The sequence below is a fragment of the Lacerta agilis genome, chromosome 8 (genome assembly GCF_009819535.1).
Source record: "Lacerta agilis isolate rLacAgi1 chromosome 8, rLacAgi1.pri, whole genome shotgun sequence".
In the NCBI taxonomy this organism is placed as follows: domain Eukaryota; kingdom Metazoa; phylum Chordata; class Lepidosauria; order Squamata; family Lacertidae; genus Lacerta; species Lacerta agilis.
The window spans coordinates 76,827,441-76,839,918 of record NC_046319.1 but is presented as its reverse complement, the minus strand read 5'-3'; the positions used below and the strand labels follow the sequence as shown (position 1 = coordinate 76,839,918).

Here is a 12,478-nt window from a genome sequence, read left to right as displayed (position 1 = left end):
TCCAAAAGAAGTAAATGGAGCACTCCTAATCATCTGCCCATGTAAATGCACAGAAAATAGCAGATCTGGTTGAAAGTTGCATCAATCATTGCAATGCATCCCTAACTATAATTGCATAATTATAAGATTATCACATAATCTTAGAAGAGGCACGGCTGTGAGCGGGTGTGACTATCATGCAGGGACTTTGCATTTCTGAATTTGCAACTGCACTATTGTCTTGGACCACAAAGGAGGAGCAAAGAAGAGGTGGGAAGCCTTTGCCAACCTGGTGCCCTCCAGATGATTGAAACTACAACTCCCAAGAGCCCCACAGCTGTGGATTCATCAAACCTTTGGCCCACCCACCACCCCCAAGAGCCTACCTGGCAGGCAGAATTTTTTTCTTCCCCCTTAGGACATTTGGTTCAGCTTCAGAAATATTTGCAAGAGGGCCCATTAATCTCCCCCCGCTCCAGCTTCCCCATCCTCATCCACACTGGGGGCCCTGAATATTAGGGGATGGCCGATTTACCTTGTAGTAGCGACTGCTGGTGTTGTTTTGGAAGAGAGTGAGGCATTTGCTGTCCAGTCGCCAGTAATGGCGTTTCCGCTGCAGAATGGGAAGAGAGAAAAGGAGTGGTTTTTTTTACAGGTCATGGCATTCCAGGGGTTGAAGGAGGCCTTAAAAGCATCCTAAGGGCCCAATCCAAGACTTTCACACTCATACTCACACACGCATTGATTCCATACACTGACATGCACCAGCATCTGGTTATCTGCCGCCCTACATGGTAAGAGCTGCAGGGGGGGGGCTGTTTGTAGCTCCATCAGCACCTAGGGTCTGCTGTGGAACAGCACGGAGCGGGGCCTTCTCCGAGGTGGCACCCTGGATGGTTGAGTCCCTCCCATTGGACAGACAGTTGTCCCCCACCATGTTCACAGATCTGTGACATCAAGATGTAACATTATCTTTTCCCTCGTGGGCCTACGGGGGTGAGCAATTGGTTTCTCCGCCGCCAGATGGCCGTTTTAGGATGCGTGTTGCTTTATGAGGCTCTTATTTTAGGTTTCGTTGCATTGCATTTTAATGAAATCCTGGGTACCGCCCCCTAGAGCATCCAAGGGGAAATGTGGGTTATACAAAAAATGAGTAACGGTTTTGGCAGGCCAGATCCATCAGGCCGCTCCCCTCAATTGTCACCTGGGGGCAGCCATCCCCACCAGGCTGCCACAGTGGGAGGAAGAGGAAGCAGCAGGGCTCACTTCATCAGCTCGTCCAAAAGCGCAGCTCCGTCAGCCACCTCCTTACCCTGAACTATGTCAACTGGTGATTATAGGAACAGCTGTTTAGAAATCGGTACCCGAGCCTCGATTTTGATCTTCCTCTTCCCTCCCTGTCCCGTTTTCCTTGAGTGTCATGTTTTTTGTTTTGTTTTGTTTAGATTGTAAGCCTGCAGGTAGGGATTTATCTTGGTTGACTATGTGTAAGCCACTCAGGGATCTTTTTCGGATGAAGTTGAGGGCAAGAAATAAATAACAAACAATAATCAAGATCAGACCAATAAGCAAGAGAGGAAGGCGCCAACTCTTCTTGCTTGCATCGCTCCATTGCTAGAAGCAGAAAGTGAGAGAGAGAGAGCAAGAGAGCTCTGAATACACTCGTACCTCATGTTGTGAACGCTGTGGGTTACGCGTTTTCGGGTTGTGCTCTGCACCAAACCCGGAAGTACCGGAACGGGTTACTTCCGGGTTTTGGCGCTCGCGCATGCGCAGAAACACTAAATCGCCCTTTGCGCATGGGCAGAAGCACCAAGTCGCGACTCGCGCGTGCGCAGACGTGGCGCTGCGGGTTGCGGACGTGCCTCCCGCACGGATCGCGTTCACAACCCAATCGTCCACTGTGACAGAAAGGCCCATGCCCCAAGGAGCTTACAAAACCTGCATTTTGCTGGAGGAGCGAGGGCAAGCACAAGCAAGCGTACTGCTGATGGTGCTATGAAATGACAGTGGTACCTCTGGTTGCGGACGGGATCCGTTCCGGAGCCCCGTTCGCAACATGAGAAGTGTGCAACCTGAAGCGCCGCGTCTGCGCATGTGCATGGTGCGATTCGGCGCTTCTGCGCATGCGCCAAGCGCGATTTCTCAATGCGCCGAACCCGGAAGTAACCCGTTCTGGTACTTCCAGGTTCGCCGTGTTTGTAACCCGTGCCGAACGCAACCCGCAGCGAACGCAACCAGAGGTATGACTGTAAAATCAATCCACTGCCCTCATTTCCGCACGGTATTCAGAGGCTGGGGTTCAAGAGGCCCGGCTGCTTGGTGAGCCTCAATGCCCGCCCACCCCAGTCTCCCCCCAGTCTCCCCCCACCTCCAACTCACCAGGGTGTCCTTGTTGCTGAAGTGAACCACCCAGCCTTCCTTCAGAGCCGTGCTGGACTTGCGGGTCGTTTGCCGGACCGACTGGACCACTCGCATCAGGGGGATGTAGCCCATGGAGCTAAAAGAAGAGGAAGGGCGTGCGCTTTAAATTTGGTGGGTCTGAAAGCGCTGGGGGGGGGGGAAGAGAGCCACAACAGATGCAACTAAAACTGGGTGCGTGCGCTCGTGGGAAGCCCCCCGGGATTTCTTTAAACAATTTTTTATTGAACTCGTATTCCGCTTTCCGTCTGAAGACCACAGGGCAGTTCACAAGGCAAACAGTTCAAATGCCATAGAACTTTTTTTTTAATTGAATTTCGTATACCGCCCTTTATCCATAAACCTCAAGGAGGCCCACAACATAAAAGTACAAGATAATAAAAACGCCTGGATGAAGAGAAACATTTTTGCCTGGAGCCTAAAGCTATGGATTATTGTATTTTAATATTTTGTTGGAAGCCGCCAAGAGTGGCTGGGGAAGCCCAGCCAGATGGACAGGATATAAATAATAAATTTATGATTACTATTATGCCATGAAAGTGGCAGGTGAGGATCGGGAGATAATAACTGCTCCTCAAATGTATATCCTGCCCTTCACACCGTGAATTTTTTCTGCGACCCCAATTTCTCTTCCCAACAAACCTGTGAGGTAGGCTAGCCAGAGAAATGGTGACAAGCCCACAGTCACCCTATTGAGCTTCCCTTCCAAGATGGTTTGGGTGGCATGTGTGAGATTTGGTAGTGTTAAGCCTGAGAATTGGTGACAGGTTCACGGTCACCTAGTGAGCTTGGCGGCTGTGCGGGGGATTCAAACCCAGGTCTCCGAGTCTTAATTCAACAAAGCCCTCTGGCATCGCTGGCAGTATGAGCGTAGAGGAAAAGGGGGACTCTAGGACCGAGCCTCAGTAACTATTTTTATAATGGACATGAACAAATAAAACACTAGAAAATGGGATTCTTGGAAACGCCAGGGCAGAAATTGCCATGCCAAATGTTTTGGACTACAACTCCCATCACCGCCAGCCTGTTCTTGTGGGTAGAGGACAGAGGCTGTGCTAGAAAACCTTTCCTTTTGAAGGAAAAAAAAGGGTGGAAAGTTTAATGAAATCATGGGAGAGGTGGACAGGGAAACCGAGAAACCTTTTCGAGAGAGGATGTGAGTTATCTTTGCCTTACAGCCCAGTGAAGAAATCTAGACCATGAAAGCCATTCATTCTCAGTGTCTCCCCGCTGCCAGATCAGCAGCAATGGAAAGTTAACAAACATTGCAGCTCCTGTAAGGGGAGTGAAAGGTTGGATCCAGCCGTGAAGGGAAACCCCATACAGGACCAAAGGAAAGAAAACGAAGCTGTGGCTTCAGGGCTGGCCCTTCCTCACCCCCGGGACTTGCTGTCGTCAGAGTCCTCGCCCATCCTCATCTCGTTCTCTGAATGGGACCCGGGGATGATTCCAGAGTCGTCCGATTCATCCATGAGCGAGTTCTTATCGGCCTCACTGAGGTCGCTGGCTTCTTCCATCTGCACATCTGGGAGGGTCATAGGAGAGGAATACAATATATCCAAGACTTCTCCAATCACTGGGGCAAGGCCGTAGCTCAGCAGTAGAGCATCTGGCTTTGCGTGCAGAAGGTTCCAGGTTCAATTCCAGGTAGGGTTGGCAGAGACTCCAGTCTGGCACTCTAAAGAGCTGCTGCCAGTCAGGGTAGACCAGGGGTGGGAAGCATCTGGCCAATGGGCCAATCTTGCTGTGCCTGGGAGTTCAATTTGGCCCACAAGGCTATTCCCCCTTAAGGCACACCCACCTGTCAATCAGCCGGCATCACTGGTGATGTCAGCTGATGGGCGGGAAGACACGGTGGTAGTTGTTATATTAATTAATTACTATCCTGTTTTCAGTGGGGAACAGGATTGTGCAACCAAGGCAAGATTTAATCCCCACTCATCAGCTGATGAGTATGGAAGTTAAAACCCTTTGCAAAAGTGCTCTTTGAAGCAGCTCCACACTTCTGCTTTAAGCAAGTAAGCAGCAGTGGCACGGGATGAAAGAGAAGAGAAAGAAGCCTGTACAATTCAGGGTTTTCTTCTCCTCTCTTTGCCTCCTTGGTGGCAAAGAACTTCTTCAAAGAGTACTTTTGCAAAGAGCTTTAAGCCAACACAACCTTTCTGTTTCAGCTTCTGGAGGCTCAAACAGAAGCCTTACCCAGATGATCTACACACAACTGAAATGGTGGGTCCTAAGCTAAATCACACCCATCTCAGGAGTTAAAACCAGGTCCCTCCCCTCCAGCCACCTCCACGCAATGAGAACAGCGGCCGTCACTCACCTCCGCCATTAAACAGCGTCTCTCCCAGGCAGTCATTGGGCACCCGAGTCGCGCAACGTTTGTGGCAGTTGAACTTGCAATCTGGAAGAAGTTGGGGAAGGAGGCAAGGCGGGGGTGGAAGAGCAGCAGCAGGTTAAAAAGTTTCAATTGGAACCCACAACTAAGCCTCTACCAGGGAGAGCAAAGGATACTGGTTTAAATGGACCAATGGCCAGACTTTAAATAAAGGAACTGCAAGTGTCCTGCCTTGGGTCCTCAGGTGCTGCTGGACTACAACTCCCATCATCCCTGCACATGGGGCAAAGCTGGCTGGGGACGGTGGGAGCTGTAGTCAAAGAATCATAAAAGGGACCCCCAGGGTCATCTAGTCCGACCCCCTGCAATGCAGGAATACCAAGGCACAGTCCCCCACCCAATTTGGAACCCTGCTTAGCTTTGCAAACATGCTGGGAGTTTTATTGCTGCAGTTCAACAAGTCCCGGAGAACCACGGCTGAAGATCCCCAACATGAGGCAGATGGGAGGCCCAGAGCCCTCCCTCAGGGTCCCGTCCCCCCCTCCTCACCTTTGCATTGGAGGCCCTGGCGGAAGAGGCCTTTGAGGAGCTTCTTGCAGTACTGGCAGACGGTGGGCCGGGTGTAGGAGTGGATGAGGAAGGTGTGAGGCACCTTGACCTTCGAGAGGAAGAGCTTGTCTAGCTCAATGGGGCGGCCGATGTAGGTGGAGGAAGTGAGCCGGCGGGGGAAGGTCTCTATCAGGCTCCTAGTCTGCGAGGAGGGAGGAGGAGAAAGGGGAGCCAGGGGGAGAAGGGTCAGCTGTGACAAACCCCAAGGCATAGGAGAACACCATCTCTACCCCGAGGCGTTATGTTTGGGACCCACCCAATTCACTGTGTGCCCTGTTTTCAGTGGGGAACAGGATTGTGCAATCAAGGCAAGATTTAATCCCCACTCATCAGCTGATGAGCATGGAGGTTAAAGCCCTTTGCAAAAGCGCTCTTTGAAGTAGCTCCGCGCTTCTGTTTTAAGCAGGTAAGCAGCAGTGGCGCGGGGTGAAGGATAGGAGAAAGAAGCCTGTACAATTCAGGGTAGGGACCCCCAAGAATCATCAAGTCCAACCCCCCTGCAATGCCATCCTTGGGTGAGCTCAAACCGCCAACCTTCTGGTTAAATAACCACGCACACTGATCCATCGCACCATAGCCGTGACTGCGGCTTCCAGCAAATTAAAACACAACACAACATAAAACTATATAAACAGTTTGAAGCAGATCACAACTTCACCCCGGAGGCGCACTCCGTTGTCTCCTGAGACAGAGGGATGGCAACAGCAAATTCGCACCAGAACCAGGTGGGGAGGCGAGTAGGGCAGACCCACTCCCAGCCAGCAGGGGGCGGGGCATGTGCACTCACCAGATCTTCGGAGCTGCAGGGCAAGGAGTCCGTGATGGAGAGGCGCAGGGACTGAGAGTTGGCCAAGGAGGTGGAGGAGAGGCGGCGCTTCCGGGCTCCGCTGCAGTTGTTGGGGATGCTGAAGGCGCAGCGCTTGTGGTAGTTCAGCCCACAGCCTGGGAGGCAAATCAGGAACATCAAAAATGGCAGGGTCACGAGGTTGGCAGCAGAAACAGCACAGGGAGGCAGGAGAGAGGAAGCCGCCTGAAGCCCGTTACCATCAATTATTCTTTTTATCATGTATTTATTTACACCTTGTCTTTTTCCGTGACAAGCGACTCGAGGTGGCTTACAGATGATAAAGTAAGAACAAATAGAAGCATGGGAGGCAGGGACAATCACTAAAGAACAATGAAATGCTGATATAATTGAAACTATATGTAGTTTTATACTCCTGCTTGGACTACTGCCATGCGCTCTACGTGGGGCTACCTTTGAAGGTGATTCGGTAACTACATCCAATCCAGAATGCGGCAGCTGGACTGGTGACTGGGAGCGGCCGCCGGGACCATATAACACCGGTCCTGAAAGGCCTACATTGGCTCCCAGTACGTTTCCGAGCACAATTCAAAGTGTTGGGGCTGACCTTTCAAGCCCTAAACGGCCTCAGCCCAGTATACCTGAAGGAGCGTCTCCACCCCCATCGTTCAGCCCAGACACTGAGGTCCAGCTCCGAGGGCCTTCTGGCAGTTCCCTCCCTGTGAGAAGTGGGGTTACAAGGAACTAGGCAGAGGGCCTTCTCGGTGGTGGCGCCCGCCCTGTGGAACGCCCTCCCACAGATGTCAAGGAGATAAATACAAATTTTAGAAGGTCGCCCTGTGTAGGGAGGTTTTTGATGTTTGAAGTCTTGTTGTGCTTTTATATTATGCTGGAAGCTGCCCAGAGTGCCTGGGGCAACCCCAGTCAGATGTGCGGGGTACAAACAACAACAATTAAAAAAATTCCTCCCAGTAGCACCTTAGAGACCAACTAAGTTTGTTCTTGGTATGAGCTTTCGTGTGCATGCATCGTGTGTGTATCTGAAGAAGTGTGCATGCACACGAAAGGCCATACCAATAACAAACTTAGTTGGTCTCTAAGGTGCTACTGGGAGGAGTTTTTTTTATTTTGTTTCGACTACGGCAGACCTACACGGCTATCCATCTGCAACTAGAACAATTTAGTTATTCTGATAATCGAATGAAGGGGAATTGGGGGCTGTCTAGCTCTCTATTCCCTACACTGACTGGCAGTGGCCCTTGGTTCCAACCCTGGCACCTCCAGGGCTGGGGCAGGCTCCTGAAAATCCCAGAGAGCTGCTGCCAGTCAGTGTAGAGTAGACAATACTGAGCCAGATGGACCAGCTTTCTATGTCCGGATGCGGGGAAAGGCTCAGGGCACGAGCATCTGCTTTGCAAGCAAGACGTTGCAGGTTTGATCCCCGGAGAGGTAGGCCTGGAAGAGACACCCACCCCCCCCTTGCGGGAAATCACTGGGGAGCTGCTGCCAGCCAGCATAGGAAATACTGAACTAGATGACTCGGTATAAAGGCAGCTCCCTGTGTTCCCAAACTGCGTGTGAACCAAGCAATGGAAGGGGCTGGAGGGTGGGGGCGGAGGGCGAGGTTTTCCGCCTTTCGATTAAGCATTAAGCACAGTAATGACCTAAAAGCCTGATGCTTCATGTCCTGCCAGGGCCCTGGGGCAGGTGCAGAGCGAGAGCATGTGGCTCAAAGGGTCACGTGGCTTTGGAGGTCAAAAGCAAGAGCCCAAGGGCACCGGCCCCTGCGTGGGAGACTGGAACGCTCCGGGCCGCTGCTCCCAAACAGCAGGCGAAGTGGCCAAGCTGTGTCCGGACTGCGCCACTTGGGATGGCAGGAGGGGGCACACTTAACAGGGTGCAAAACAAACCTATTGTTTCAAGGAGAGGGTGTTCCCCGTCCTCACCTTCTCCCCGATATGTCATTTTTCTACAGGGACCAAATATTTTATTTCCTTTTCTTTGGGCAGCAGAGATTCTCAGCTGTCCTTTTTTTTTTTAAGGGATGTTTCTAGACCTCATGATACTCTTGAAAATATGCCGGCAAAAAAATCGCTGGGCGTTTGGCAGGGCACCCAAATAAGAGAAGGCTCCCAGCCGTTGGGGGAAAGTCTGGCCTCGTCTTCCTCTCTAACAGCTAGCAAAAGTAGAGTAGAATATGTGAGGTAAGAAAGCAAATATTTTAAAAGTGGCTCCGCTTCCACAATTTAATGCAGAGTTTTCTTGCATTAAAAAATTAAAATCGGCACGTGAGGGAGCCCGTGACTCCAAATCCCATCATCCAAGGACATAGCCAGGATTTTTTTGGGTGGGGGGCAGAACTGACATGATTGGTCAGTTAGTTAAGTATTTCTATTGTTTTGCTTGATCTAAGGGGGGGCAGCTGTTCCCCTTGGCTGCACCCATGTCACCAGCCCTGGGCATCGGCCAAACCGGCTGAGCCTGATGGGAACTGGAGTCCGGCAACATCTGGAGAGGGCACAGATGATCCCAACCCCCCGGGACGTACCCTGACAAAATGGGTAAATGATCCAAATACAGTGGTACCTCGGGTTACAAACAACTCGGGTTACAGACTCCGCAACCCGGAAGTAGTACCTCAGGTTAAGAACTTTGCCTCGGGCTGAGAACGGAAATTGCGCGCTGGCGGCGTGGCGGCAGCGGGACGCCCCATTAGCGAAAGCGCGCCTCAGGTTAAGAATGGTTTCGGGTTAAGAATGGACCTCTGGAATGAATTAAGTTCTTAACCCGAGGTAGAAGAGGAGTTTGGATTTGATATCCCGCTTTATCACTACCCGAAGGAGTCTCAAAGCGGCTATCATTCTCCTTTTCCCTTCCTCCCCCACAACAAACCCTCTGTGAGGTGAGTGGGGCTGAGAGACTTCAAAGAAGTGTGACTAGCCCAAGGTCACCCAGCAGCTGCATGTGGAGGAGCGGGGAAGCGAACCCGGTTCACCAGATTACAAGTCCACCGCTCTTAACCACTACAGCACACTGGCTCTCACCACACAGAGGTACCACTGTTAAGTCTTTATGCCTTGGGAGGAAATGCCAACCCAGGTCTTGGCAAACAAAAAACAGAAAACCCTCCGCCTTCCCGCAAAAAAATCAAATCTAAAGAGGGAGCCTTACCATCACACTTGAGACCTTGGCGTACCAATCCGAAGAGCATCTCGCCACAGTGGTCGCAGAAAGCCGGAGCACGATAGGAGTGCACACTGAGGGCGTGTGGTCGGATCCGGAAGTCCTCAAAAGTGGCGGAAGCTAGGAGGGGGTGAGGAAGGTGCTTAGAATAACATTGGAAGAGGCCTGCAGGATCAGGCCCCTGGCCCACCCAGTCCGGTAGGTATCCTGCCCCCGCAGTGGCCAGATGCCCCCAAGGGAAGCACGCAAAACAGGATCAGAGTACTAGAGCAACTCTCCCCTCCCGCAGCTTCCGGAAACTGGTATTCAGGAGCGTTCGCTGCCTCTGACCCTGGAGGCAGAGTGAAGCCGGATGAGGAACGGTTGAAGGAGCTGGGGATGTTTAGCCGGGAAAAGAGGAGACCGAGAGGAGGGCTGGCACATGGATGAGGGAGCAAGCTTGTTTTCTCTTGCTCTGGAGGCTAGGACTCGAACCCATGGCTTCAAGTTACAAGAAAGGAGATTCCGACCAAACATCAGGAAGAACTTTCTGACAGTAGGAGCTTTTTGAAAGTGGAACGGACTCCCTTGGGAGGTTGTGGACTCTCCTTCCTTGGAGGTTTGAAAGCAGAGGTTGGGTGGCCATCTGTCAGGGATGCTTTAGTTGAGATTCCTGCATTGCAGGGGGTTGGACTAGATGACCACAGGGGGTCCCTTTTTCAACTCTACGATTCTGTGATTCATGATCCATGGTATGTAGCCACAAATTCTTCTCCGTGAATTTATCTGATCTTCTTCTAAAGCCATCTTAGCTGGTGTCCATTACTGCCTCCTGCAGAAAGGAGTTCCGTAGTTTATGTGTGAATAAGTCCTGATTCTTGCCATGTTCAGAAGGAGAGAGGGTGTTTTTTTGTTTGTTTTTTTTAAAGGGAGCAGCAATTCAATTTCAAGGATTAACGGAGCACAGTGGAGCTAGGGAATTTCAAAGCAGGGTGGGGGGAAATAAAGCCCTCCCATTATCAATGCCTGGCCCCCAGAACATTCTCCAGGCCACCTCTCGCCAGCTCTTTGCAAGGGCTTTTGAATGAGGCAAAGGGAGGAGTCACATCAATTACTCCGCCCGCTTCTGCCCCAGGCCCCGCCCACCTGACACATGGCCCCTGGGAGCTTCCCGGGGGGGGGGATCTGCCCCCCCCCCGGGGTGGAAAAAGCTCCCTGCGCCAGTTAGCAAGAGGAGGGATGTTAGAATCTGCTTCTCTGAAGACCGGGGGGGGGGGGGGTTTTCAGGAAGGAACATGGATGCTGCTCTATACAGAGTGAAACCCTTGCAGCATCTGGGCTCAGTATTGTCTACACTGACCGGCAGCAGCTCTTTCTCAGGCCTACCAGAGGACTGAGACCTTTTGCATGCAAGGCAGATGCTGTAATGCTGAGCTATGACTCTTTCCCTCAGAGTTATCAGTCTTCTGATAATCTGCCACATAACGAGAAGATAAAAGTCTGCAAAAGTGCCAAGGTTTTGTTCTCAGCTGAATGCGGTTTGTTTAGGTCAGCAGTCTGGGGCCCTCCAGATTTTTTTGGACTACAACTCCCATCATCCCTGACCATCAGTAGCACAGGCTAAGGCCGATGGGAATTGTAGTCCAACACATCTTGAGGGCACCAAGTTGGTGAAGGCTTCTTTAGGATTTACCCTTCCATGAAAACAGGCGCAGGGGGTGATTTAGCACCCTTGAGGAAGTGGAGATTCCAGATTTAGAGGCTGAAATAGTGCAGGTTATCTGATTGCATTGCATTAATTCATCCGTCCTGGGAGACCCGGATTCAAATCCTGACTCCAGGCACAATGCTAGCTGGGTGCCGCTGACTGAACTCCACTCCCAGTCTAACCTGGTACCTCACGAGGCTCTTGCAAATCATTTTATCAAGGGCTGCCAGGCCAGACTTTTAAAAGCGGGAACTCAGTGGGCAGGGAAACGAGGCACTCTGCACTCTCTCAGAGACACTCTTGTCTTAGGATAGCCTGTCCCTGTTTAGGAGCCCATCCACATGCCCGAGCTGAAATAGTTTAGGAATGAGTGGCCTCTGGGACACCTTGTCCAAGTCTCCATGTTTCAGCCCGACCTGCCTCGCAGGGTTGTTGTGAAGAGGAAATGAGGGAGCGGCGGGAGGGTAACCCACTCTGGGCTCCTCTGATTTTCATCCTTGTTGCCACCCTTTTCGCCCCAGGCAGAAGCAGCTGTTTCTGGGGGGCTTCCCTAGCCCCACCCAGGTACACAGGAAATGCCCTGGGTCCCTAGGGTGCAAGAGGACATCCGCCAGGAAGCACCTTCTACCGCCCTTCCCCCAAGCGGAGGAAAGGGGTTGTCTGTACCCAAAACCCACATCCTGCTCCGTTGCCTGGGCCTCGGATTCAAAAAACATCACCTGCCGCCTCCAGCAAGTGAGAGATCTAGGCCAGGAGAGAGAGAGAAATACAGAGAGACAGAGAGAGGTGAAGGGCTGTGCCAGCCTTTGCTAAGGAACCCGCGTGGCGAAACGGTTGGAGCACTGCACCAGGACTCGGGAGAGACCAGGGTTCAAATCCCGACACTCCGCCATGAAGCTAACTGGGCGGCCTTGGGGGGGGCCGGTCGCTGCCTCTCAGCCTAGCCTACCTCCCAGGGTTGTTGTGGGGAGTAAATGAGGAGGAGTAAATGCACGTCTTAGAAGATGCCTGCTTCTTGGGAGAAAAGCAATGACAAACCTAGACAGCATCTTAAAAAGCAAAGACATCACCTTGCCGACAAAGGTCCGTATAGTTAAAGCTATGGTTTTCCCAGTAGTAATGTACGGAAGTGAGAGCTGGACCATCAAGAAGGCTGATCGCCAAAGAATTGATGCTTTTGAATTATGGTGCTGGAGGAGACTCTTGAGAGTCCCATGGACTGCAAAAAGATCAAACCTATCCATTCTCAAAGAAATCAGCCCTGAGTGCTCACTAGAAGGACAGATCCTGAAGCTGAGGCTCCAGTACTTTGGGCACCTCGAGAAGAGAAGACTCCCTAGAAAAGACCCTGATGTTGGGAAAGATGGAGGGCACAAGGAGAAGGGGACGACAGAGGATGAGATGGTTGGACAGTGTTCTCGAAGCTACTAACATGAGTTTGGCCAAACTGCAAGAG

The 12,478-nt window shown here is 51.7% G+C and overlaps 1 protein-coding gene across 1 annotated transcript in view; it reads right to left on the bottom strand.

The window, feature by feature from the left end:
* PRKD2 (protein kinase D2) overlaps positions 1–12,478 on the bottom strand; it is a 37,796-nt gene that overhangs the window by 8,869 nt on the left and 16,449 nt on the right. The window contains exons 3-9 of the mRNA XM_033158424.1: positions 9,324–9,455; positions 6,135–6,289; positions 5,288–5,489; positions 4,724–4,804; positions 3,778–3,925; positions 2,362–2,479; positions 515–592 (exon numbers count right to left, since the gene is read on the bottom strand). Coding sequence (XP_033014315.1) covers positions 515–592; positions 2,362–2,479; positions 3,778–3,925; positions 4,724–4,804; positions 5,288–5,489; positions 6,135–6,289; positions 9,324–9,363 — 822 coding nt within the window. The 5' untranslated portion in view covers positions 9,364–9,455. The remainder of the gene's footprint in view (positions 1–514; positions 593–2,361; positions 2,480–3,777; positions 3,926–4,723; positions 4,805–5,287; positions 5,490–6,134; positions 6,290–9,323; positions 9,456–12,478) is intronic.